Raw genomic sequence first — 25,597 nt, 5'->3', positions numbered from 1 at the left:
AAAAGGCTATATCTCCCACACACTTTTTTCTGTATTGATGTAAAGATACTAGTTTTATGACCTTCATTATTTATCGGTGCATATTCTATAAATCAATTTAGCTGGGGACAAATGTGACTCAGGAGGTAGAGTGGGTCATCCACTAACTGGAAGGTCGGTGGTTTGACCCCCGATCCCTCCAGTCCACATGTCAAAGTGTCCTTAGGCAAGAGACTGAACCCCAAATTGCCCACAATGTTTCATTGGTCTCTGAATGTGTGTGTATAGAAAGCCCTGAATGAATGTGTGTGTGAATGGGTGATTGTGGCAGTAGTTTAAAGTGCTTTCAGTGGTTGATAAGACTAGAAAAGTGCAGTCCATTTACCATTTTTGTTCAATCAGATTGAGGCAATCTAACTGCGACTAGTAGATTCCAGCATAGGAGGAATGGTTGTTTGTAGGTCTCTTAATTTGGTGAGTAAAATCTTACTATTACCGATAGAAATAATGGCCAAAACTACAAAATATTCCACTTGGAATCATTAGCAGTTGTACTTTGGCATCTTATTGAGTTCACTTTTTTCCAGTGCTACCAAATAGCAAAAAAATATTGAACTGTAAAAAAGTTCAATCATCATCAACCATCATGTGATGGCAGCGACATATAGCTTTGTAATTTCAGTATCTACATTCTCTCTGCTTGCCACTTCCACAGATGTCGACCTTGGTGGCCTGGCTGCCGTCTTGTTTACACGGATCAGCCACAACATTGTATTTGTGGCTGATCGGTCTGCATTGGAAACCATGGTAGCAGCAATGGCAACTGCTAGCTGTTCTTAACTCTGCAAGTACCTTATAAGTGATGTTCCCTATTACAGCACAGGGACTCTAAATTCCTGGTTTCCAAATCAATCCATTGCAGCAGTTTATTGAAGAACCAATTTTTATCTGACAAAATACAGAATAGCCTGTAGCAAAGCTGCTCAACCTATCTTGAGACGTTTTTAGGCTTTAGATGTTTTCATGAGGCTCATCTTGCTCTAAGCACCCACAGCAGCCATCACAGGAAGAGTACAAAATACCCAAAGAGCAACACACACCTCTTCAAAAGTGCTCTGCAGCAGCTTTCTGCAAATTGCTTCGAGAGCTCAAGAGGGCTAAATGAAGTTTGACAAATTTGCATCATATGCAGCCTGAAGGTGCCTTGCTGTTCGATCATTTCTAGTGCCTATTGATGAATTGAATTACATCCAAGATGTACTTTGTCTTTACTAATCCCCCATAATTTTTAAATGTGGCCCAGATTCCTCAGTGATCTGTGGCTTGGCACTTGAATCTAAATGACTGATAACATTGTCATGATCAGCATAAATACTGTCTGCTGCTGTCTAGTTGGTTTTATCTATAGCAGTTTCGTCATTGAAGCACTTTTAAGTTCCACTGGTGCCTTTGTACACTATGAAAGTGAAGTGTCATCCCATTGTATCTGTAACACATTGGGATCAGACAGAATATTTTCCCAAACGTCACTCAGACTCCACATCGCTGCTGCTTTATAGTCTCGCTGTTGGCTCAGCTACTGTAGCTCCCTCCTAGAGAGTCGTGTTCCTGTCCTCCCTGCACTCATACTTGTCATACTTTCAACCACAAGACAACAAGGGAAATCTTGTTGAATGGCTGAATATGTTTATGTAAATTAATTTTCCTCAAATTTTTCTCCACCAATTTTGCAAGTGTAATCCATAGGGGAAAAATAACAGAAAATGAGAGGGTAAATACAGGTCAAACAGCAAAATGCCTCTCAGGCTGCTCACCAGGATTCACACCAACAAAAATTGTTAAAACATATAGGAACCACGTTTCAGTGTGTGTAATATACTGTAAATGGGTGTACACCATTCAGCTACAACATTAAACCCAGTAACTGGATTTAATGTTGTGATCGGTATGAGAGTAAAAGTCTGCCAGTATACTGTATGGTTCTACAATCCTCTATCTGCAGCATGATTATAACCTTTTCTGGAATCTGTGCTACACTGAGCAGCAACTTCTCTGCATGCCAACTCAGTAAATTAGATGAAGGTCTCACTAGTGTTGCAGTGTGTCTTTCTTTGTCATAAAGCAGATATCTTACCAACAGAACACCTTGTTCTGTATGAGAAATACTTTATATGTGGTAAAGATCCAAATAATTGAACTGAATATGTCAGTAGGTGTTTATAAAAATATAAGGTCTGACTATGTTGACCAAACAGCAGCCAGACAGAAGCTGTACATATGCATACCTAAGGAACAATCACTGACCCAAGTTGTTTGTCCAGTGAACTCCTGGTCTATTGTTTTAATTCTAAATGACTTGCCTCTACTACTTACATTTCATTTTCTCCTCTCAATATACAAAGAATTTACAAAACTGTTTTAATGTTTGGAGTCTCTCTCAAAAAAAAAAAAAAAAAAGTTTATTTCAACCTGGAATGTTTCCCATACATGTGGCTATTGTGTCTGTATGGGTCAAGCTAACTTTGGACTGGCTACCTCAATTGTAGAGATACGGGGAAATGCGGACTCGCCCAAAACAGTGTATATTGGGAAAAGCTGCGTGAGCCTCCTACAGCTCTCCAAATAAACATGATTTTTACAAGAATAATTTCAAACACTTGTCTCTAAGTCTGAGTGAAAGTAATCACAGAAATTAGCTGCCTGAAATGGTCATTGTACTTATTTATAGTGGTCATGAGCAGCTTGCCAGTGCAAATTTAGCATGGCATTCAACAATTGCTGTTCAATGACAGTGTAACAGACCATAAACTCCGAAGGGTACATTATGAATAATGTATGTTAACAAGATTCATAGTTGTGATGACGAGAGAAAGGGCCGGTCTTAATTGTCTCAGTGTATTTAAATATTTGAGAAAAAATGCTGGATATAGATAATATATTTATATCCCACAGCAAAATATTAAATATATTAACTTATAACCATAAATTAATTTATATCCATAATTTTCTCAAAAATGTTTAAATACACTGAGACAATTAAGATGGCCCTTTCTCTCGTCATCAAAACTATAAATCTTGTTGTGCCCAGGTGAACGTTGGGAGAGAACTGCCCCACACCAATGTCCGAAGCATCCACTTCATCCACAAACGGGAGGTGGGGGTCAGGGAGTGTGAGGATAGGAGCGTAGGTGAAACTCCTCTTCAGCCTCTGGAATGCCTGGTCTGCTCAAGGAGACCACTAAAACGTAACATTGGCAGAGGTTAAGGCATGTAGAGGTGCAGCAAAAGAGGTAAAGTTTCTTATAAAGCCTCTATAGAAGTTGGCAAATCCTAAAATGCATTGTAACTGCTTACTATTGAAGAGACTAGGCCAATCTGCTACAGCACTAACCTCAGGATCCATGTGAATGCTATTCGAGGAGACGATGAAACCCAGGAATGACACTGAGCAGATGTGAAATTCACATTTCTCTGCTTTGAGGAAGAGCTAACGATTAAGTGCTGCAGAACCTGCCTGACATGCTGAATGTCACTTTTCGTCTGGGGAGAAGATGACGATGTCATCCAGGTACATGAGGACATATTTGTTGAGCATGTCCTAGAGTACATAATTGACTACTGCCTGAAACACAACTTAAGTGTTTGTGAGCACAAATAGCATTACAAGGTATCGTAATGGTCGCTAGAGTGTTAAGGCAGTTTTCCCATTTGTCCCCCTCCGTTATCTTGACCAGATAAGCATTTCTTAGATGAAGCTCAGTAAGGACCTTAGCCCCTTGTAACAGTTCAAATGTGGAAGAAATTAAATGGAGGGGTACCTTTTTTGGATTGTGATATCATTCAATCCTCGATAATCGATGCATGAAGTGAGGTGATTTATCCTTCTTACCCACGAAGAAGAAGCCTTCTCCCACAGGAGAAGAGGATGGGAAGTTTATTCCAGCTTCCAGTGAGGCAGAGATATATTTGTCCATGGCCTCTCCTTCAGTAGCAGACAGTGAGCACAGGTGTCCTCTAGGAGGAGAAGTACTAGGTAACAGGTTGATAACTCAGTCATACTCATGGCGGGGAGGTAAAGAAGTGGTGCAGGATTTACTGAAGACTTCCCTTAAATCATGGTAACAGGCTGGAACCTTAGAAAGGTCTAGATATTCCGGATTGGCGCAGCATTGGTTCACTCCCCTGAACTCTTTGGCTGAACTGGAGAAGAGGGTGACTCCTGGGAAAACTCAGAAAAGAGACAAGTCAATGAACATCCCTCTCTCCAGCCCATTACCTCTCCAGTGGCCCAGTTGAACTGTGGGTTATGTTGAGAGAGCCAGGAAGTCCCAAGATGAGTAAGTGAAGGTGATAATTGAAGAGGTGAAAGCAGAGCAACTCTGAGTCCCTTGGCCATGATGACTTTAACAAGTTGAGTGTGGTGAGTGACTCTACATAAGGCGTTCATCCAGAGTATTGGTGTCTGGGGGTTTCAGCAGAGGAAGCACACTTAATTTCAGTCTCTTTGCTAACCCCTAGTCCATAAAACTCGTCTGCCCAAGAGTCTACTAAAACCTTGTGACAAGGAATCAGAGTTACTAACTCAATATGAGTTAATGATTGAGATGGAGAATTAGAGGAATAAGTACAGCTAAAAAGTGTCCCCTCTTCAGTGGCGAGCCCCTTTTGCTGGATACGAAGCTATGATGTTGAGCTACATGACCCTCCTGCAGACAGCGCTGTCATTTTTCTGGTGTTAGCCTGGCTAGTTCCAGCTGCATGGAACTAGCTCCCTCAGGACAACAGGGGGAGGAGGAGTGGCTGACGAGGGTGAGGGATGAGGCTTGGAACAAAGAGGCAGAAGTCTGCTACTGGAAGAATGCCCCCTCTGGACTGGCAAAATTAAGCATTGTTGTGATCTCTCCTTTTCACGCTCTCTTGAGCGATTGTCAATTTTTATGGCAGGCACGATGAATTAATCTAGATCAGGAGGGCGTTCCAAAGCCAGCAACTGGTCTTTGATGGGGTCAGAAAGACCATGATTAAATTCATCCAGCAGGGAGATGTTCCAGCTGCTGTCAGCTTCCAGAGTGCGGAACTCTATGGCCTTGGCATAGATACATAATACACAAGGTACTGCTAGATAGGTCCAAAGCCCACTTCGCAGTTGCCCAAGCTTCCGCTCAACCAGTGACGTGAGTAATTATGCAGGCTACCTCTGCTCTCTTGGTGGGAGAGGTAATGGTGTTGTTCTTCAACAACACCATTACCTCAAGTAGAAATAGATATTTGGTTAAAGTCCAACCATCCCAGAAATTAGAATAGTGTAAGTGAGAGAGGCGTCACAGTAAACTTGAGTGCTACTCACGAGTCATTTTTTCAAAGGCTTCATGTGAGCTACCTTTATGTTTATCCAACGAGACCTCATAAACAAAATTAGTATTTGACATTGGAGAAAGCAAAAAGGTGGAGACGCAATCATATCAGTGGGGGATAACGGCACGCAACCTGATAACCAACTGACACCCGATGATAACCAACTGGCCTTTAACAACACTGATAACAACTGTTATGCTTCTGTTTCCTTTATTTTGACCACACCCCGTTAACAAAGTAAGACAATTTAACATGCAGTAAATAAAACGATTTACGTTCCAGCTGTCAGCTGCTTTACACATTCTTGGAGCAAGTCACCCATTACAGTAAAACTAAGATTTACGCTAAGAAAATCTCTTTAATTCATGCCTGCTAAGTCTGCAACAAAGTTTAGGCCACATACTTTATAACCATTTTATGAGAGGTTTCAACTGTTTAACACAACAACAAAGAGCTGAAACTTTGTTTATCTGGCCAGGAATGACCTCTAATTTTTAATTCTGTGACATAGCTAATTCTGTAACCCTGCCTGCCTAACTCTTACTGTTTCAATGATAGCTGATCACGCACACAAATGACTAGTCACAGCTTCACACATTCACCTAAAAATGAATGATTTTGGTCCACAAACTGCAATTTGCTAAAAAAGCTTGACCTGTTAGATAATCTCAAGTAGAAATAGATATTTGGTTAAAGTCCAACCATCCCAGAAATTAGAATAGTGTAAGTGAGAGAGGCGTCACAGTAAACTTGAGTGCTACTCACGAGCTGTAACTCAGTTACTTCAGGTTACTCTTGCCCGCAGCTGCAGCTTTTTGTGAAGCACAGGCTGATAATCACATTGGGCTGAATTATTTTTATATATTATGTGATTAACTGTGTGGCCCTAACTTGACTAGAAACTTTAAGAGTGACCTCACCAGAAAGAAACATCTGTCATTTTTTCAAAGGCTTCATGTGAGCTACCTTTATGTTTATCCAACGAGACCTCATAAACAAAATTAGTATTTGACATTGGAGAAAGCAAAAAGGTGGAGACGCAATCATATCAGTGGGGATAACGGCACGCATTTGGACAATCTTTCCTTGAAGGCTTTCATAGTGTACCATTGGTTTGTACATAAAAATGTGACAGAAGTAGCTGTGCAAAGAATGAGCTTGATGAAAGTTAAAATCCCTCTACTTTCTCACCTCGACACACATTGCCTGTTGCTGTTTGAAATGGGTGTACTATTTGGATTGTAAGTTTCAGGAAAAAACAAAAATTTGATATCAGCTCTGACGTTGGAACCTGAAGGTAGCCTTAAAAAACACCTGAGATCAAAATGGAAACAGCCTGAAGAACTTTTGATGAAGCCCTCGGCACCTGGATTCACAGAGGGTAACTGGCAGCAGCATAAATCAGCCTGGCTTTGGAGAAAACATTCATGACTACTCACACCCTAAAATGTGAATAACTCAACTTGAATTATAGTGGAAAACAGGTTACTGTTGTAGAAAATGTGAACGCTGCCTGAAGAACCTTGATAATGTTGTGATTGTAGCTGCAAAATTGTGCTGCAGAGACTGGAAATTAGATACCTGCAAAGGCACATGAATCCAGCAAGAGGGCTGCAGAAGTTTGAGGACACAAGCAGTATGTTATAAAAACAAAAGCCATCACAAGCTTGATACATTTTACTCACAAGGAGTTTAGAGATCTTTATGTTTTCAGGAAGGAGAGATGGGCAGACTTAAAGCACTAATCAATATTTTTGTTTTCTGTAAATAATGGTTAAAGTACTATGTGTAATGTGAAAGAGTTCGCTAGTAGTGATGAACCAACAGACTATTGCCACCCAACTCCGCCTTTCCAATAGCTCTACAGAGATTTTTCATGTCTTTTAGCTAACTGTTTTGGTTTTTTTGACCTATAACTTTAATATTTGTTGCTGCTCTCATCACCCTTGTTTCCAGACACAGCAAGCAGCTGTTTTTTCTGATAAACCCACTTTACACTATCTGCCCATCATGAAATGGCAGACAGATGAATTTAGCGACTAGCTGGTGAACATAGGAACTTACTGTAATATTGGACAGTGTATTTGTTAGGAGGACAGAAACATGATTGCAAATAAATGAATTCCATTTCTGCTGGATGTTTAAGTATTTGTCAACATGCTGATATATCAGACTCACAGATCTCATAGCTGTGAGGTCGTATCTCTGCCCTAGCTTCATTAAAAGTGTGTATGTGTGTCACAGAAAGAATGCATGTGTTGTCAAAAGCTCTTAATAGGACTTATAGTCACAGCTGGGAGAGCACAGGTGCAATGATGAAAAAAAGGTGTGCAGGGGGGTTTTGTTTGTGTTTCTATGTGTCTGTCACATTCTATCTCTCTGATTCTGAAAAAAAAATTCTCTTTATTTCACACCCCCCATAAATTAATCCATGCTATATATACAAACATTTATTGACAATTAACGCAGTCTGCCTTAGGTTCATAATACATACAATTAATATCTCACAACAAAAGTGAGATTTAAATATGATTCACAGAAAAATCATGCATGCATTGTACCTACAAACAGAATAAGAAATTGTTATTATTTTTTATGACAGTGTCCAATACAAAGACTTAAACAATTCTGGTATTAATCTTAATTTTCAGGCTTATTAAAACAATCACAGGGTGTGGTCCCAATTAAAGAAGAAACATTAAGTCCCATTACAGTAGTAGTGCAATTATGTTTTCAGAATGGAAGGAATCCAGTCACTAATTTCCTGGTAAAATAAAGCCTAATCACAATTTGACAACATGATTCTGAGTGGTCAACTTCAATATTTATTGATTTGTTGAATACTTGTTTTAACATGATGGCAAAGCCCCCATTAAAAAGGCAGAAGGGATTTCCCACTGGTTTGATAAGGGTGATGTTAACGATACAGGGCTCTCTTAGGACTATAGAACTGCATCTAACACATCATCATGAAAAGATATATCTGGTTTATTACAACTTAAGTCTTGTTTTTTTAGTTCTAGCCATCATTTTTATTAACCTGATAACCAACTGACACCCGATGATAACCAACTGGCCTTTAACAACACTGATAACAACTGTTATGCTTCTGTTTCCTTTATTTTGACCACACCCCGTTAACAAAGTAAGACAATTTAACATGCAGTAAATAAAACGATTTACGTTCCAGCTGTCAGCTGCTTTACACATTCTTGGAGCAAGTCACCCATTACAGTAAAACTAAGATTTACGCTAAGAAAATCTCTTTAATTCATGCCTGCTAAGTCTGCAACAAAGTTTAGGCCACATACTTTATAACCATTTTATGAGAGGTTTCAACTGTTTAACACAACAACAAAGAGCTGAAACTTTGTTTATCTGGCCAGGAATGACCTCTAATTTTTAATTCTGTGACATAGCTAATTCTGTAACCCTGCCTGCCTAACTCTTACTGTTTCAATGATAGCTGATCACGCACACAAATGACTAGTCACAGCTTCACACATTCACCTAAAAATGAATGATTTTGGTCCACAAACTGCAATTTGCTAAAAAAGCTTGACCTGTTAGATAATCTCAACCTGTTATGACTGTCAATAACAATTCAAAATGAATGAAAGTACCATAGTAGTTCATTTGGAATGTAGTTAATTTTTTTTGGTTGTGAAGACACGAGGAAGTAAGAAGTGGGGATTAGCCTTTGCAGCAGTCTTAAACACACTAAAGACTAGTTCAATCTAATGACACATCAGTTTGAGTAAGGGCTCATAGCTGATACTACTACTGTAGATGCTTGTTAGTCACACCTGGTACTTTATGTTTTAACATTTCAGTAGGGCATCAGCAGGTCATTCACCCATCATTCTACCATCCTGAGGCTCTGTATGTGTATGTGTGTCTGTGTTTGTGTGAGTGAATGGGTGCATATGTGTGGTCATGGAGACGGTGGTGACTTCAGTGAATTGGTGGATCCTCCTTGGCTTCCACTCCCTGTTGGTCCCTGTCCGACCCACTGGACCACAACAAAGAAAGACAAGGAGGGGGGATGATCAGATTAGTTATAAACAGAAGGGAAACAAAAGTCTAGAAACTACCAAAGTTTTGAATTGAAAGAAAACTTTTGTTATATTTACAATCTTAGAGCTTCACTAAAAATGTAAAGATTGAGGTGAGGGTTGAGGGCAGTAGAATCAAAAGGGTTCATCCGCTTGGGGACATGAATGTGCTTGGAAAGTGCCATGTTAATCTATATTATTAGATATGTGTATAAAGTTGATATTTTTGGCCTGTGGGTAGTGCTAGAGGAAAGTCCATGTAGTGATTAAATATTTCATCCTCTGGAGACAAGTCTGGATTACCAACTGGAAAAGCGGTTAAACCAGAGACCACTGGGCCCCCATAGGCCTGAGCTTCACTGCATGTCAATTAGTTGCACATAATTTCTATAGGAATTTGCAACAATTAAAGCTATACTAATTTATATTTTTATATTAACAATGGATCAAATGACTATGTATAATGTGGAAGACAATAACAACACAACTGTACAAAGCCTTTTAGTGTCTTTCATTTGATTATTTTGGTTTTACAGTTCACAACTATACTGTTTTGTTTCGCTCTTACCACTCTCTGAACCCCATTTCCAGCCACAGCAGGCAGTTGTTTTTATAGAAAAAAAGCTCTAATAAACCCATGTATGCTACCAGCCCATAAACAAGAGAATACAAAGTTGGGGGATGAATGTTGTGTTTGCAGTTTGTTCAGTTGCCTCCTACTGGCCAAAAAAAATATATATCTGTGAATCTACTTTAAATACAGTATCAACTGAGAAAGTCGGGACGTGCTAGCACTAGTCAGTCAAAATAGCTCCCTGAGTTTATTTCCATTTTCTGTGCACTGGGCTGTTTACTCCCACCTTGCATTTTGTTTTCATGATTATACACCATTTCATTCAGTAGGCTAAAGAGTTTAGTTAAATTGGGGGGAAAAGCTCTCTAAACTAACGACCTTGGTAAGTGTCATTTTGCGAACCCGTTAAATCAGTTAACAGGACAATAAGTTTACACATTTTATTACAAAGATGTATTTGTAGCATACTGTCTCATAACTGTAAACAAGTCCTCTTTTGTGGTGCAGTTTATACTCCAACAGAGGAGGTTAAATAAAAATCTGGTGCATCATGGCTAATAAGCTAAGATAGCTGCCTCAATTTTAGACATTCCTCCTTTCCCTTAAATGTCAGCACTGTCACATTTTGCTATTGGTTAGTGACTGATATTTTTGGGTCAAAGTTCACAGAAGTTAAACTTGATGCAAAACATTAACAGATATTTATTATGAGCCTAATAAAATATTGATTTTGTTGCAAAACTTGACTGTTTTTGTGACCGGGCTTTAAGACAAATAAATATCATTGAAAAAGATCCTTAAGGTACACTAATCCTGTAAGAAATGGCACAAAGGAATTGTACAGAAATTATTCATTATATTCAAAATAATAGTGTACATGGTTGCCTGCTATTTTGTCCATATCAGGATTCTGCTGAAACACTTATTGTTTTTTTCTGAGAGTTGATTTATGATTTTGATCTGAATTTAACTCACCCTGGAGCAGGTTGACCATGCAGGTTACCATGGCAATGTGTTTTAATCTGAGCCAGGATTGTGAGACTGAAAAGCAAGGTATTAAAGCTCAAAGAAGACTTGGGAACACACTAACCTTGCTTCGTGAGAGCAGCCCCTGTGGTGTGCCTTTCATTTATTCAACCACTCATTCATGTGACAAAGTTGAAGCAACTCCTTTGCATTCCACTCAATAGCATCAGAAAGGACTCTGGAGAATTCAAGAGCATTTTGTTGTTGGTCTTCGTTGTTGGTGTATATGTGTGTGTGTGTGTGTGTGTGTGTGTGTGTGTGTGTGTGTGTGTGTGTGTGTGTGTGTGTGTGTGTGTGTGTGTGTGTGTGTGTGTGTGTGTGTGTGCGTGTGTGCCTGTGCACATGTGTGTGTGTGTTTACAGCCCTGGCTGAAGAGATCAAGCTGGTGAATTATTAATTCTCTCAGTCTGTGGTCTGAGGGACAGCAAGGCTTACACCAACACTTCAGAATAAAAGCCTAAAGTGGATAAGAAACCCTTTGAGTGCGTGTGTCAGAGACAGTATGTGTATGTATATGTTTGCATGTGAGGGACAGAATGTTGGATGTGTTTGGATTCACTGTATATTGATACAGTATGTGTGCATAAATGTGAGTGTATGTGTATTTGCATGTGAGACATGTTCAGTAGGCTAGATCCCCTCAGTGCTTCTGTGTAGATCTTTAAAAGAAACACAGAAGAGCCATTAATTTGCATCTCAGGCCTGCCATAGTCCAGTGTTGCTGCTAATGTCCTTGTTCACTGACCTCCCAACAATACTGTAAGTCCTCTGGTAAACAGTGTGAAAACTAGTGCTTAATTTACTTCTTCACCTCAATGCAGTGCTCAGTAAAGCACTGAGTGGTTAGGTGGGAGAAGTGGGAAGAATCCTGGTGTCAGATTGCAACTAAATGATATAACATGGTGGCTTATGGTGTAAAAAGAGCTCTAACAGCCTGAACACTCTTTTCAAAAACACAACAAAATCCATTAGGATCTGCTGTGGGTCCTTGCACCAACTCACATTGATTACACATGTACACACAGACTAAGTGGAGGTAGACCATTCACAAGTAACAGCTACTCTGGCTCCATCTTAGCCAGCAACATGAGGAAAAACATTCTGCGAGGAGGCAACTTAAAATGCCCTCAGAATAGTTAACTTGGTGTTGTTGACATAGCCTATTATAGATTCCATTACAATGAAACATTGTCCCTGATGCAAAACACCTAAAAGCAGACCTATCTACTGTACAGCCCCACAAGTTTCAAATCTGCACTTTAGGTTCAGCCTGAGCCCTTCAAGTAAGAAATGTAACTGCAGCAGTTTAGACCAGCTTTCAATTTACAACTGTAGTTTTTTCTCCAGATAAATGATCTTTGTGTGTATTTTTTTAGAGTTCACAGACTCACTCTGCAAGTTATTATACTGGTGTTTTACCTAAAATAATTTGTCATTAATAAAGTCATTTGTTTAAACTTGCCATACACTTAGAAATCAGTTGGTCACAAATTGAGGGTGGTCTTAATTTGTCAGAATATTCCTAACTATCTCTAACTAATATTAAATTATATTCATGTTATGAATATCAAATTATTTAAATGCAGCTAATAATCTTTTTAAATTGATTGTTGTCAAGCATTAATATCACTTGGGGAAAGCAGCAAACATAACTTAAGTCAGTCATCTGGTTCATAAAATGATTTAAATATATGCTCATTATACATTAGTTGGTATGATTTCAGATGGAAATGTCATTTGGGTAGCTGAAAAAAAAAAGACATTGACATTTTCATTACAGATGGAATATGATCCTGGAGTCCTTAGCCTCACCAGACCTCCTCTGGTAATAAGAATAATGATGTCTGGAGAGGGCTTACGTCAACAGTCCCCGTAACGACCAATGTTAATAGCTAACAAGTTAGATTCCAGCTAGCTGCTGCCCATTACATTTTGTAAGGAATGCTAAATATGCCAACCCATCTCTAAGTAAAGCGGAAGAGAATCTATAAATTCTTCAGAAAAAAGAACAGACACATATTAGCTTGCAGATGCTAATGCGTGCTGATGTTAGACATTATACTTAACCAAACAGCAATCCATTTTGAAGCGTTTTATCTCCCGACCCTTTCAGCTGAATACCAATAAATTTAGCTTTGAAAACTCACTAAGAATTTACATGAATCACTCAAGCATCTGCTCATTTTTTTTAATGAGTGTGGGCCGGAAATTCAGAAATAGCTAACAGCTCAGTAAATGTAGCATCCTCTCTCTGTCTCTCTCTTTGTAAGCTAGGTGACTCTGTTGTGGCAAACACAACAAAACAAGTCAAGTATACATGAGGGTTATGCAGTATTTTTTGTTATGTAATTGTTTTATTGCTATTTTTTTTTTTACTGTATCTCGAAATGGAATACACAACATGTCAACGTGGTATATGAAAACTCATTTAGATTCACTTCATTTATATTTTTTAAAGTCAGTTCTTTTCTGCATTAAGACTCATTATAGAAGCTTTTGTACACTCCATTGTGTGGAAGGGCCTCAGTAAAATGATTTCTGCATTGGCTTTTTGTGTACTTGTTCTTTAAATATGCTTACATAAGTATAGTATTACTTAAACATTCTGATTTCTTAGCCTGATAATCAGTCATAATTGCCATTTTGTTTGGTTTCAGTCATCTATTTGAATGGTTGAACAAATGGGACATGAGGTGGTGATTCAGAGGTAAGGAACTGTGTTAGTGCTTTCTTACATTTGAAACCCATTATAGACAATTTAGCTCTACTACATAAAAAGCAAACCATTTATTAATTATGAAGACATCGGAGTGAATGGTCAGTGGTGAAAACAGTCTGCCTTCATGTTAATTATACTTAATTTCTAGTGGGAGTGGCAGTCGATCAGTCCACCACTTTAATCAAGACTAAAATATCTCAACAACTATTGGATGGTTGTCATGAAATTTTGTACAGACATTCATGGTCCCCAGAGGATGAATCCTATGACTTTGGCAACCTTCTGACTTTTCATCTAGTGCCACAATGAAATTCACATTTGCCATTTTGAGTGAAATGTTTTAACAGCCATTGGATGGATAGCCACGAAATTTGGTTCAAATATTAATGGTGCCCACACGATGAAACCTACAGATTTTGGTGATCCCCTGTCTTTTTATCATGTACCACCAGCGGGTCAAAATTTTCACACAAGTACAGCCTCACTAAGATGCTAGCATGGCTGGAGACTCTCGGTCTTGTATTCTCAGAGAGTCTAGTCTCACCTCTTTCCTCTTGTCCTTAGATGGTTGCATGAAAAGGATCGTAGGAATTTTTATTTTGTAAGAGTGTTACTTAAAAACTCCAGGTAAAAACATCTATAGACAAATACTGTACCAATGAACGAAGTGCCCCATACCTCTATGAGTGGGTGCCAGTGTGCGATGGGTTTTCGTGGATATGTCAGCATTTCATTCCAGTGGTCACGTCCCAGACTCTCCGCTTCGTTGCCCACCCTGCACACTCCAATCACTTCATTATGTCCAACCCTGTAGACAGCAAAGTATAACACATGGAGACACTAAAATGTTGCATCAGTTAATGTACTGTAGATAAAAACTAATATATGCAGATAACTTACTAACCGATCATAGTCCATGACGGCTATAAGCAAGCTGATCTGGTCGATGTTCTCAGGAGGAACATCAAACACAATGGCTTCATTGTACACTGGGTTCAGAGTGTTACGCTTGGTTGATGTCTTCCTCTTCTTCAGCCTCCGTCCTTCACACATCAGGGACACTTTCACATATGGATCTGGGGACAGGTAATGTGGTACCTTCATTAAGGACGTCAAAATGTATTAATGTAGAAAGCTATTCAACAAAACACTATACTGACTAACAATAATAAAGCACTTCAACACCTTTGAGTACCCCACCTCACAGCAGAAACACTACATTGTCAGTTAGCACCCACCTGAGGCTCCAGTAATGTCCATGGCTTTGATATTTCTGGCTTTGATCATAGTGATAGTAAGCCTACCCGCCGTGGGGAGATAGCACAATGAGAACATCAGGTCTCCGAGGTCCACATTGTCCTGCGAAACAAGATATTAAAGTTTTATATTAATACTGGTCATTATTGTATAATAATGACAAACTCTAATTCAGAGTTAAATCCTCATTTGCCAATATAAAAATATATTTAAAAAATACATAAAATATTTACTAAATAACGATGTATCACTTTTGATAGTCATTAGTAACAAATGGCAAATCTGCACAGTATATATACTTAATCTCAACCTTTCTCACCAAGTAGAGAAGATTTAGCACTAGAGTTTTTATGTTGTAATATCATAATATTAGAAGGCTGCGTGATAAAAAATGTAAACTAGATAATGAAAAGCATGACTATGGTACATGACTACGGCCAAAACAATACTTGCAGTAGTGTGGTTGGCCATTAGGGAAAATTGGTCCCTGGTTTATATCCATGTTTGCTAGTAAGCAGTCTACCATCTCCATGTCATTTGTTGGCACATTGGTACATTTCTTGGTGCATTAACACCAATGAGTGTAGATCAGTTGAATAGCATGAAACTGGTGGCAGCAAAGTGTATTGCATGGCTCTGCTCTTGTGCACATGTAGTTGCACGCTTGCATGTGTGCACGAAGTACAAGCAAATTGGGGTCCGACTTGCAAAAACATGGCTCTATAGTGCTACTAGTGGTCAACATCTTCACAGGGTGCCTGTAAGTGACCTTAAACTCTAGAATTTTACATTATAGTTCTTTATAAAATACAAATGATATTGCTCACACAGCTCAAGAAAATTCCATGGGTTTTCCTTTTATCACAAAATCTCAGCTGACGCCAAACCCAGACAGAAATATAAAAGTTGGATTTAGAATTAAATAACACCAATTAGCTTGCCAGTTAATAAAAAGTGTTAGACTTTGGACTTTTTATAATAAGACTGAGAAAAGCACCTTTGGTTAGGGATTAAGATTAAGCAATAAAAACAAAATAGGTTTAGGTTTTGTCCAGGTTAGTTTTGAAACTCAATGGGTAGATTTAACAGAGGACACATTATGACATATTAAGAAATGATACAAGTCTTTGCACTTCAGATGTGGATCTTCTGGAAAAAAAATAATTGAAATAATGCCAATCACATCAGTCAATTAGAGCTCTTATAATATAACACACACTCTGTTGCTACTCTAAATTCATCTTCTTTATGTTTTAATGGACATAGTCGCAATGCAGGTTAACACAACTATTTGATGTGTCTTAATGCATTCTGTTCAGTAATTAATACACAGGATGTTAGTGATTTTGTATTTATGCTCTGTCAGCAGCAACCGGTTAGCTAGAAAGCCTAGTTAAAGGTCAGATGTAGTGGTTATACCGGAAAATCATTGATTCAGACATCAATAAGTGCCCTGTCTCACGCTGATTAAGATTAATTGGATACAGGCTATACAGGCAACAAAACACACACAGCCACACACGCACATTAGGATGCTGCTGCTCTGGGTCTTCTGCTCAAAATCGCACAAAATCAAAATGAACAAAATTAGGTGATTCATCAGCAATGTCTGCATTTACATGCCTGCAAGCATATAAACACACATACACTCACACATATGCAAACATACACATACAGTGTTGTCCAGGATCCATGACATTCTGACTGTGTGATGAGTTGATTCATCACACGTTACTAAGGCAGAATCCACCTCTGACACTGCATCATAATTGATGCTAGAGCCTTGGGCATTAATGATGTACAGCTTTTGATATCTCTGAGGTGTAACTCTCATATGATTTTGGCACGAGGACATGAATGCACACACTGACATACACATCAGACAGGCACATACACAGATTGTAAATTGACAAGCCCTTCAGCTTTCCACAGATAATGTGATAACCCTCTCCCATGACACACACACACACACACACACACACACACACACACACACACACACACTTAAGTTTCAGACTATAGAGTGCTGGTCACTACTCTTATGAGCACTCAAATCAAGCCTGCGGTTAGGATTATGGTCACTTGTGCTCAGCCAGTGAAATTAGACTCATGCTTTAAAGCACTCCAATATAGTGAGAGAGAGAATATGGACAATCCATCTTCTCCAGACTTAAAACTACCACCTTCCCATCCGTTAGGATCAGCCAGGCTTTATCTACAAGCCTCTCTCTTGCTGTGTATTTAATAATCAAAGGCTCAGTCTAACTCGATCTCTCACCTCTCTTTCTCAGTCTCTTTGTTCTTCTGACTTTCTCTGTGTGTTTGTGTGTCTGTGGAGGGCTTCTTGAAAGTGTTATTTTTGGCACGTGCCATCAAAAATCTATTAGACCATGGGACACACGTTGACAGTGACAGTGCTGTTTTCCAGTAAATCCTGGTGATTCCACTTATCCACTTTTCCACAGAAAACAATAATTATTTTCTTTTGCTGTTGAATGTAAGCATATTCGTCCAGTCTTGTGCCATAAAGTAATTTCCCTTTGTGCTTTACAAAGGGAAATTACTTTATAAAATTACTTATGAAATAACACAAGTCACACATTGTGATGGCTAATAAAGATGGCAATTTTGATAGTAATGGGGTGCTTCCTTTAAATGAATTATGCTAAGTTAAAGTTGTTATTAAAGGGGTATTCCAACAGTTTAGTATTGCACCATTGGAGGACTCACAAAATCAAATCAGGAGACACTGAGCTATCCTTACTTTTATTCCGTAATATGGGTCATGCTCTTTCATTAGAGCCCAAGCTAAGATAACCTGATGACATCATGGCATCGTCAGGTTTTTTGTTTTGTTTTTAAATGCTGGAAAGCTCCTTCTAGACACTATCGAGGACATAAAAAATGTCTATGCAGTTAGTGTACAGAAATTAATGTACTTACCCAGTTAATTGAAATACACTATTACTGATATTATTGTTCTCACTGCAGGGACTGTATCAATAGTAAACTAGTTACAGGTTCATGTTGTTTCATTGCTACTCATCTACTCAGCTTTGCATGTAGTTTTTATGAGTGTTTCCTGTATTATATATTATGGTTACTGTATCTAGTTTGATTTCTTTTTCTTTGTTTTTCTACATTGATAGAATTGTACAACTTGAATAATAGCATAAAAAACTGAATTTGAATCACGTAACTTTAAGTTAGTATTGTTTAATTTGAATAATTGGATTGTAACCATTATTTGTAATGTGTAGTATGTAACATTTATCTAATTCACTGTAACTTGTTGTCTTTTTAAAATCCAGTTCAGCCATTCATGTATAACCATAATTCTCTTCTCCCACTCTGGAGGGCTTGAGTTATCTTGGACTTGTGCTGTAGTGTAAGACAAGGAACACACACACAGACACACACACACACAGACACACACACACACACACACACACACACACAGATGCAAAAAACATGTCAAGTCTGTCTCCTAGAATTATGTTAATACACAACTAATTTGCAGCAGCAAATACATTTTGAAGGAAATGTAATTGCAACGGGATTAGGATTTCTATTAACATGATGAGGAAATGTTGTTAGTTTATGTATTTGGCAAGTCGCAAAAATGTTGATACTGAACGTATCACTAAGTGATACGTTCAGTATCACTTAGATACTTACATACTTTTTTATGTCACTTGTAGTGTAGTGTTTTATGGTCAAGTTTAGCTTGGTTCAGGTTAGGTAAGGATTGTAGTCTGGTTTGATAAAGAAAAAGTCCAAAGTGACTTGAGATACAAGGTGTTTGTTTACATTTAATGAAAACCAGGATCCTTCCCTAACCTTAACCAAAGGTCTTGTATTGCCTAAGCCTAACTACAGATGGGACTCTGGAAGTGAACCCTAATGGTGAGTTGTGGTCAAACCCTCCAATGTTGTCATGTTGGGGTTTGTGGTTTAAATTAAACTGTAAATAGTTGTAATGATTTGGTAATGTTATTTTTCTATTTTAATAATGCAATTTGATTAACAAAAGAACTGAAATGAGTTGACTCAGTACTATGAGGAAATAAAGCGAGCATGAAAGTTTGTTCAGCTCACTCAGTCCTGAAGTCCTCAGATTTCAGTCCTGGTTGATTTGGCAACTCCTGTAGTTACTGGTTACAGCAAATGTGGTTTAATACTATAGTTCAAAGAATTCTGGGGGCAGCAAAACAAGCTATTGTCGTTTTAATAAAGAAGTCAGGCAATAATGGCCTTTTTCAATCATTCTGTGAACAACCGTGACCTGATTTTCTGGATATGGCATGACTCTGCAAAGAGCATGGCACAGTGAAAGGAGTTGGTTACCCCACTGAGAAGTTGGAGATGTGCAGCCTGTCGCCTGCAGCTCTTCATCTAACAGCTCACTGTGGTTGCTCCTTCTTGTTCCATTACTCCCCACAATATTTCAAACTGATCCACTGTCCAAAAATGCCCAAAATGTTCGTTGTCTTGTTTTGTAGATGCATTTTTGATGAACGATAGCACTACGCTCACTGACAAACGCATTTCTTGTGACTACTTCATAAAAATAGTCAACTCATGCTTCTCCAGTTAAATACTTTTAATGTGAAGCTACATCAGTTGGAAATGTTCAGTTTGCATTAGCATTAACTTAATACAGCATTTTTTCTCTGGAAATGTCGCCACAGACACCCAATTCGTAATAATGCAAATATAGAAATACTGCAATACTTTCATCAGTGGGCCATTGGTAATAAAATGAACATGGTTTATGCTCAACCGATTGTCTGACAACAGAGACAGAAAAAATATAAATTTAGAGCAATTAAACAATTTGTTTGTGTACAGTTTGGGTGATGATGGTGATCAGGAGAGAGCTGAATGGAGGTTTAACCAGCTAAGAGTATTTGTCACACTGTTCAACACATGTTGGCTGTCAGCAGTTTATTGATTTCTGAACTAAGGAGGTACATGAATAGATATGGCCATTTTTTCTCACCGATTACGCATTTCAGTGTGGTTGACAATCTTGACCAAAACGGCATGAAAACACATAGTGTTGAACACCATTTCCAGATATAACAGGTTTAGCATGGATGTAGCTAACAAGCTTGCCATTGGCTAACAGGCTTGCCTCTCGTTGACAATAACTCACAGTAATTTAGAGTACTATAAACGATGAAACATACAGAATTTTTCAGGTTATCCAATTTCAACAGAAAGGTTTCCTAAATCAGTGACAAGAACTGACACTGAAAATAACTTTACTTTCAACTTTTAGGGCCCATTTCAGATGCTAATAGCATCAGTTTTCTTTAGTTCCTTCGTCAGTGTTCCTAGCATTTCACATTGTAGCTGTTTGTTATATTTTTTAATGATAATAATTCCACATTTCTTTGTGTTTTTATAAATGGACAAATTAACCCCATATTGGTGGGCATATTGTTGAACTTTGAAAAGAGACAGGTTACCTGTTTCCCTCAACCTCAAGTCTTTAAGCTTGACTAATTGCCTCCTGGTTGTAGTTCCATATAGTAGCTTACTTAGCGCACAGATACAAGAGTAGTATCATCTTAATCTAACTCTTGGCAATAAACTAAACAAAATGTCAAACTATATTTTTAAAGAAAAAGAAAATGTATGTGGATTAGTGCCAGAGGAAATAAAGGCATGAGCGACATGCTAACAGTAAACATCCATAATAGACCAGCTAAAACAGAAGAAAATAACGTACGCATCTGTGTATAGGTTCTATGTATGTTTACCCCTTTAATATATTCAGGATCTCCGACTGACTCAATTGACCATAAGCATCTAGAGAATCATATTTCTCGCTTAGTCAATAAGGGCCAATGGGAGGACAAGTGCTTGTTATATGGTTCCATTTGTCATTTTTTTAAAAATGGAAACTTCCTTTACTGAATTAACTTCACATGAACATATATGTATGCACATGCTGACCCCATTTATCAAGGTCCTAATATTAGGATAACCAGACTGCAATCAATAGTACTGACTGGCTCTGCAGGAGCGGCAGGTTAGTGTCTCTAAACTCTTCATAGTCTTTGTCTCGTAAAGATCTTCAGCTGATGAGAAAGAATGAAGCAACGCGCATGTAACAACATGATTGATGTCCAAAAACAAACTGAATCTCTTGATGTGTACTCAATAGACAAGCTTGGAAGTCTCTCCAAAACTATTAAATACACTAATCTGATCCTAGCTAGAGCAAGAAAAGAGCAAGATTTTCAATTTACAAACATGCACATAAGAAACAAACAAAAGAAAATTTTAAAAATATTGCATAACGAGGAAAATTCAAGCTAAGAATACCTTTTAGCTGCTGAATTTGTATAAAGGCCTTGTAACACCAGAGGGGGATATTTATCCATGTGTCTTTACAAGCCATGAGATTCTTAACACATGGTGACATAGTGAATACTCTTAGGGCCAGTTATATATACTGTAACTAACAAAAAAAGGCAAGCCGAACAAGCAGTAACAATTTGACCTTCTTTCTACTTGCTCTATACTGTGTCATTTATTCTCACTTGGCATTTTGCTCTGAGATCATTTCATATAAAAAAAAAAAAGGAAAAAAAGCTCTCCAAGCTAAAAGCTTGCTACCTGCTATCAATTAGCAAGCTCCTTAGCTTGGTCACTAACAGGACAATGAATTCAAACAGTTTATTCAAAAGACTTATATTTACCATTAGCCCCTAACAGTCTGAAAACCAGTCCACTTTCTGCAAACAATTTACTCCGACAGATGAGGTTAAATAAAAGTGGATAGTGCAACACAGCTAATACACACAATAATAAACATTATGGGACTGCAGAGTAAAGGACAAATGCAGGGCAGAGTCAAGCAAGATTCCCTCTGAGCCAGCAGAGGTACGTATCTTTTCCAGAGGAGGAGCATGAAGAGCGCATGAATATTGTGCATTATAATCCAGTGCATATAGCCAAGGACAGCTAGAGGCTTGTTCTATGCCAGGAGCAATGATTAATGCACACAGACTAGAAACTGGATCAGCACAGGGTCCCTCCCTGTAATCCAAAGGGAGGTAACCTAGTTCTGCTGGGAACAGTGAGAGAGAGAGAGAAAGTAGAAACGTCATATTTCTACATTTCTCTAGACCTCCCTCACCGATCTAAAATGCTGGGCCAAAAACACAGACACATGCACACAAAAATCAGGTTAAAGAAACACAAACAGCAAATGTTCCGTTTTGTACGGGCACATATGATAAATGTCTTAGTTAGATATGGTAACCAAGTGAGGGTCAATATTAGTGTAAGGATAACTCAATTATCATATCTAAATTTTTGGAAAAGACTTAATGTATTTGGGCATGTAAAGACTACTCTGATTTTATTTGGTGTTCTGCAGTGAGAGAGAACCAAATGCAAAAGCAGAGGAGTAAAACAACAGAAACAGAACTTACTTCTTTACTAATCATGGTACTTACTCTAAGTCGAAAAATGTAACAGAAACCAACCATGTGCCTCCATTTTCTCTAAATTTAAGCATTATCTAATTATCAAACACTTTTTGGAATAAGATTAATCAAACTATTATCTTATATATATATATATATATATATATATATATATATATATATATATATATATATATATTCACTGTAACAGTAAATGTATTGATATAAGACTCTGGGTGAAGGGGACAGATGGAGAGTTGAGGCTACAGGAATGACGATTGGGGGATTTGACCACAACTCACGATTGGAGTTCGCTTCCAGAATCTCATCTGTTGATCAGTTTAAGCAATACAAGAACTTTGGTTAAGGTTAGGGAAGGATCCTGGTTTTTGTTAAATGTAAACAAACACCTTGTATCTTGAGTCGCTTTCGACTTTTTCTGTAACAAACCAGACCACAATCTTTACCTAACCTAGCAATGGCACCAAGCACTGCCAGTGTCTAAACTTGACCGTTAAACACTACAAGTTCCACTACAAGTGACATAAAAAAATATGTTGTCAGTCAACAACTTAGTGATACGTTCAGTATCAACATTTTTGCGACTTGCCAAATACATAAACTAACAACATTTCCTCATTATGTTAATAGAAATCCTTATCCCGTCGCAATTACATTTCCTTCAAAACGTATTTGCTGCTGCAAATTAGTTGTATATTAACATAATTCTAGGAGACAGACTTGACATGTTTTTTGCATCTGTGTGTGTGTGTGTGTGTGTGTGTGTGTGTGTGTGTGTGTGCGTGTGTATGTGTGTGTGTGTGTGTGTGTGTGTGTGTGTGTGTTCCTTGTCTTACACTACAGCACAAGTCCGAGCCAACCCAAGCCCTCCAGAGTGGGAGATGAACCATATAATGACAGTTCTCTCCACTCAGAGAACTATGGTTATACATGAATGGCTGAACTGGACTTTGAAAAGACAAGTTACAATGAATTGGATAAATGTTACCAACTCCACATTACAAATAGTGGTTATAATTTGTTAATCAACTACATTACATGCAGAAAAAAAACAGTAAATGCAGCACAGGAAAATACTTTTTCATTTCCCATCATTCAGAAACATTCTTAAGAACCATAAGATAAAATATTTATAAAATTCTTATATTATAACATTTGTTACTCATTTAAGTTGCATAAGTGAATTGGTGATAACTGTTTACTATCTGGCTTTGGAGGAGAGAGTATTTCAAAGTTGGTAAACACATTATATCAAGATTTGGGAAAGTCCAGTAGTTTGCATTGTTAATTTCAGTCTGTGTTGGGATAATGGATAATTAATAAGGGATTATCTTTAGAGGGTGGACTCATCAGTCTTGGACACGGGAGACAGGACAGCTATAGTTCATAAATTGGATGCCTCAGAGGAACCCATTTATACTGACCTTATTTAGCTGAGATGCTGTTAGAGTCTGAAAAGTGTTAAAACAATATTTGTGAACCAACAAGATGTGTGTGTGTATGTGCATACAGTATGTATGTGTTAAAAGGTGAAAGAGTTATCCCGCTGGGTTCTTACACTGCGGTTAGCAGCTAGCAGGTAGCAATGCAATAACAGGTCAGAACTGGTTTAGTGCTGACATAGCTAAAGATCATTTTCTGGCTTTGAACTTAATTACTCGATGAGGAGCAGCTGTGTAATCTATGTAAGTTTCAAAGCCTATCCCAGTTGTAGAGGCAATTGACATAACCTCATACATATGTCCAACTAATACAACATTGAGTCTTAAAATGTGAAGGTACAGCTTATATACACTTTCCGCTGTAACGTCTACAACTAAAATAAACACACAAAAAATTACGGATCATTACTTGTCATGAACATGTAAATGTCTTCTGATCAAATTACACAATTGCCCATATTTTCAAATGTAATTTCTAGAAAATCAAGACTATTTTTGCACTCACACAAACTGATACAAATATAAAAAATGTACAGGTCCTTTTACACTTGCTGAACTGATTGTAATAGTGTAAGCACTGGATTTTATTTAGTTGTAACTACCAGCAATGGAGGCTTTGCAGCCATTTTGCCACCAGTTTGTTGACAGTCTGTAGTTCTTTCCACCAAAAAGGAGCTCTTGTAGCTGTCAGATATCCCTTACTGTATATTTCAGACTTGGAATTACAAGAAGGAAGCCATTTTCCTAAGTTTTTTCTTTTTTCCAACTCAGCTCCTCATAATTTTGGTCTGAACAATATGACATGAATGAGTCTACAGCTGTGCTGGCACATCTGTTATGCTGTACTTTTGCACTGCAGTGCCTTGAGCTAAATACTAAAAATGGTACGTGAAAATGCCAACAATGACAAATGCTGAAGTTTATCAGGTATAAATGACCATGGTTACCATGGTAATTTAGCCTGTTAGCAAAGTAACATTTGCTAATTAGCTCCAAACAGTACAACAAAGTGAAAGCACAACTAAAATGAATTAAATTAGCAGTCAAAAATGGCGGCCTCATCTATATAAAGTACGTCTGCAAAATTTCACCAAACCTTGTATCCTTGGCGTTGACTCAGTTGTACTTGACTTGAGCATCTGTTCTTTGATGTTCACAAAGCACATTTTGTAATAAAAGGATTAGACACAAGGGAATTTTCCAAGGCTGAATAACAAACACAAAAAAAGTGTTCGATCTGTTAGATTATTAGTAGTACAAAAAAACACATATACACACAACCCAAGGTGGGAATACTTCTAGTTCCTCAAAAGGAATAAAGCATGATGATCATGAGGAGCACCCTTTAAGAGTTCTGAGGAAATGACAGGTACAAAATAAACACCCCAAAAGGTGTTAAGAGACACATAAATGAATATTAAGCCCAGCACTGACTTTAAGTAACATACCCAAAGACTCATAAATCCTAATCTGGTGTGTTTAGTAAATATATTTGAATCAGTGCCATCAACTTTTTATTACTTTCGCTATTACTTCCTAACTCAACTAACTACAAATTGTGTGCTTTTTGCATTATGGACATTTTTATATGAACATTTGCTGGGATTTTTGCAATGCATATTAGACGTAACGCCACCAGTACTGAGCATTTAAACATTGCCTTGTATGCAATAGAGTAATATTTGGACAGGGGAGACAGTGGTGCAGTGGTGTCCTTTTAGACA

At 38.0% G+C, this 25,597-nt stretch overlaps 1 protein-coding gene across 2 annotated transcripts in view; it reads right to left on the bottom strand.

The window, feature by feature from the left end:
• Window positions 1-7,818: 7,818 nt before the first annotated feature.
• The window catches only part of syt9b (synaptotagmin IXb), a 54,273-nt gene continuing 36,494 nt past the window's right edge, over window positions 7,819-25,597 (bottom strand). The window contains exons 5-9 of one of the 2 annotated variants that reach the window (XM_040133217.1): window positions 14,947-15,067; window positions 14,613-14,784; window positions 14,387-14,516; window positions 14,253-14,267; window positions 7,819-9,346 (exon numbers count right to left, since the gene is read on the bottom strand). In XM_040133217.1, the coding sequence (XP_039989151.1) occupies window positions 9,269-9,346; window positions 14,253-14,267; window positions 14,387-14,516; window positions 14,613-14,784; window positions 14,947-15,067 (516 nt within the window). In that variant the 3' untranslated portion in view covers window positions 7,819-9,268. The remainder of the gene's footprint in view (window positions 9,347-14,252; window positions 14,268-14,386; window positions 14,517-14,612; window positions 14,785-14,946; window positions 15,068-25,597) is intronic. The other variant, XM_040133216.1, reaches the window with a different exon arrangement.

This window comes from Xiphias gladius, chromosome 8 (genome assembly GCF_016859285.1).
Source record: "Xiphias gladius isolate SHS-SW01 ecotype Sanya breed wild chromosome 8, ASM1685928v1, whole genome shotgun sequence".
NCBI lineage: Eukaryota > Metazoa > Chordata > Actinopteri > Istiophoriformes > Xiphiidae > Xiphias > Xiphias gladius.
Note: the sequence above shows the minus strand (reverse complement) of the source record. Positions and strands in the feature narration are given on the sequence as shown.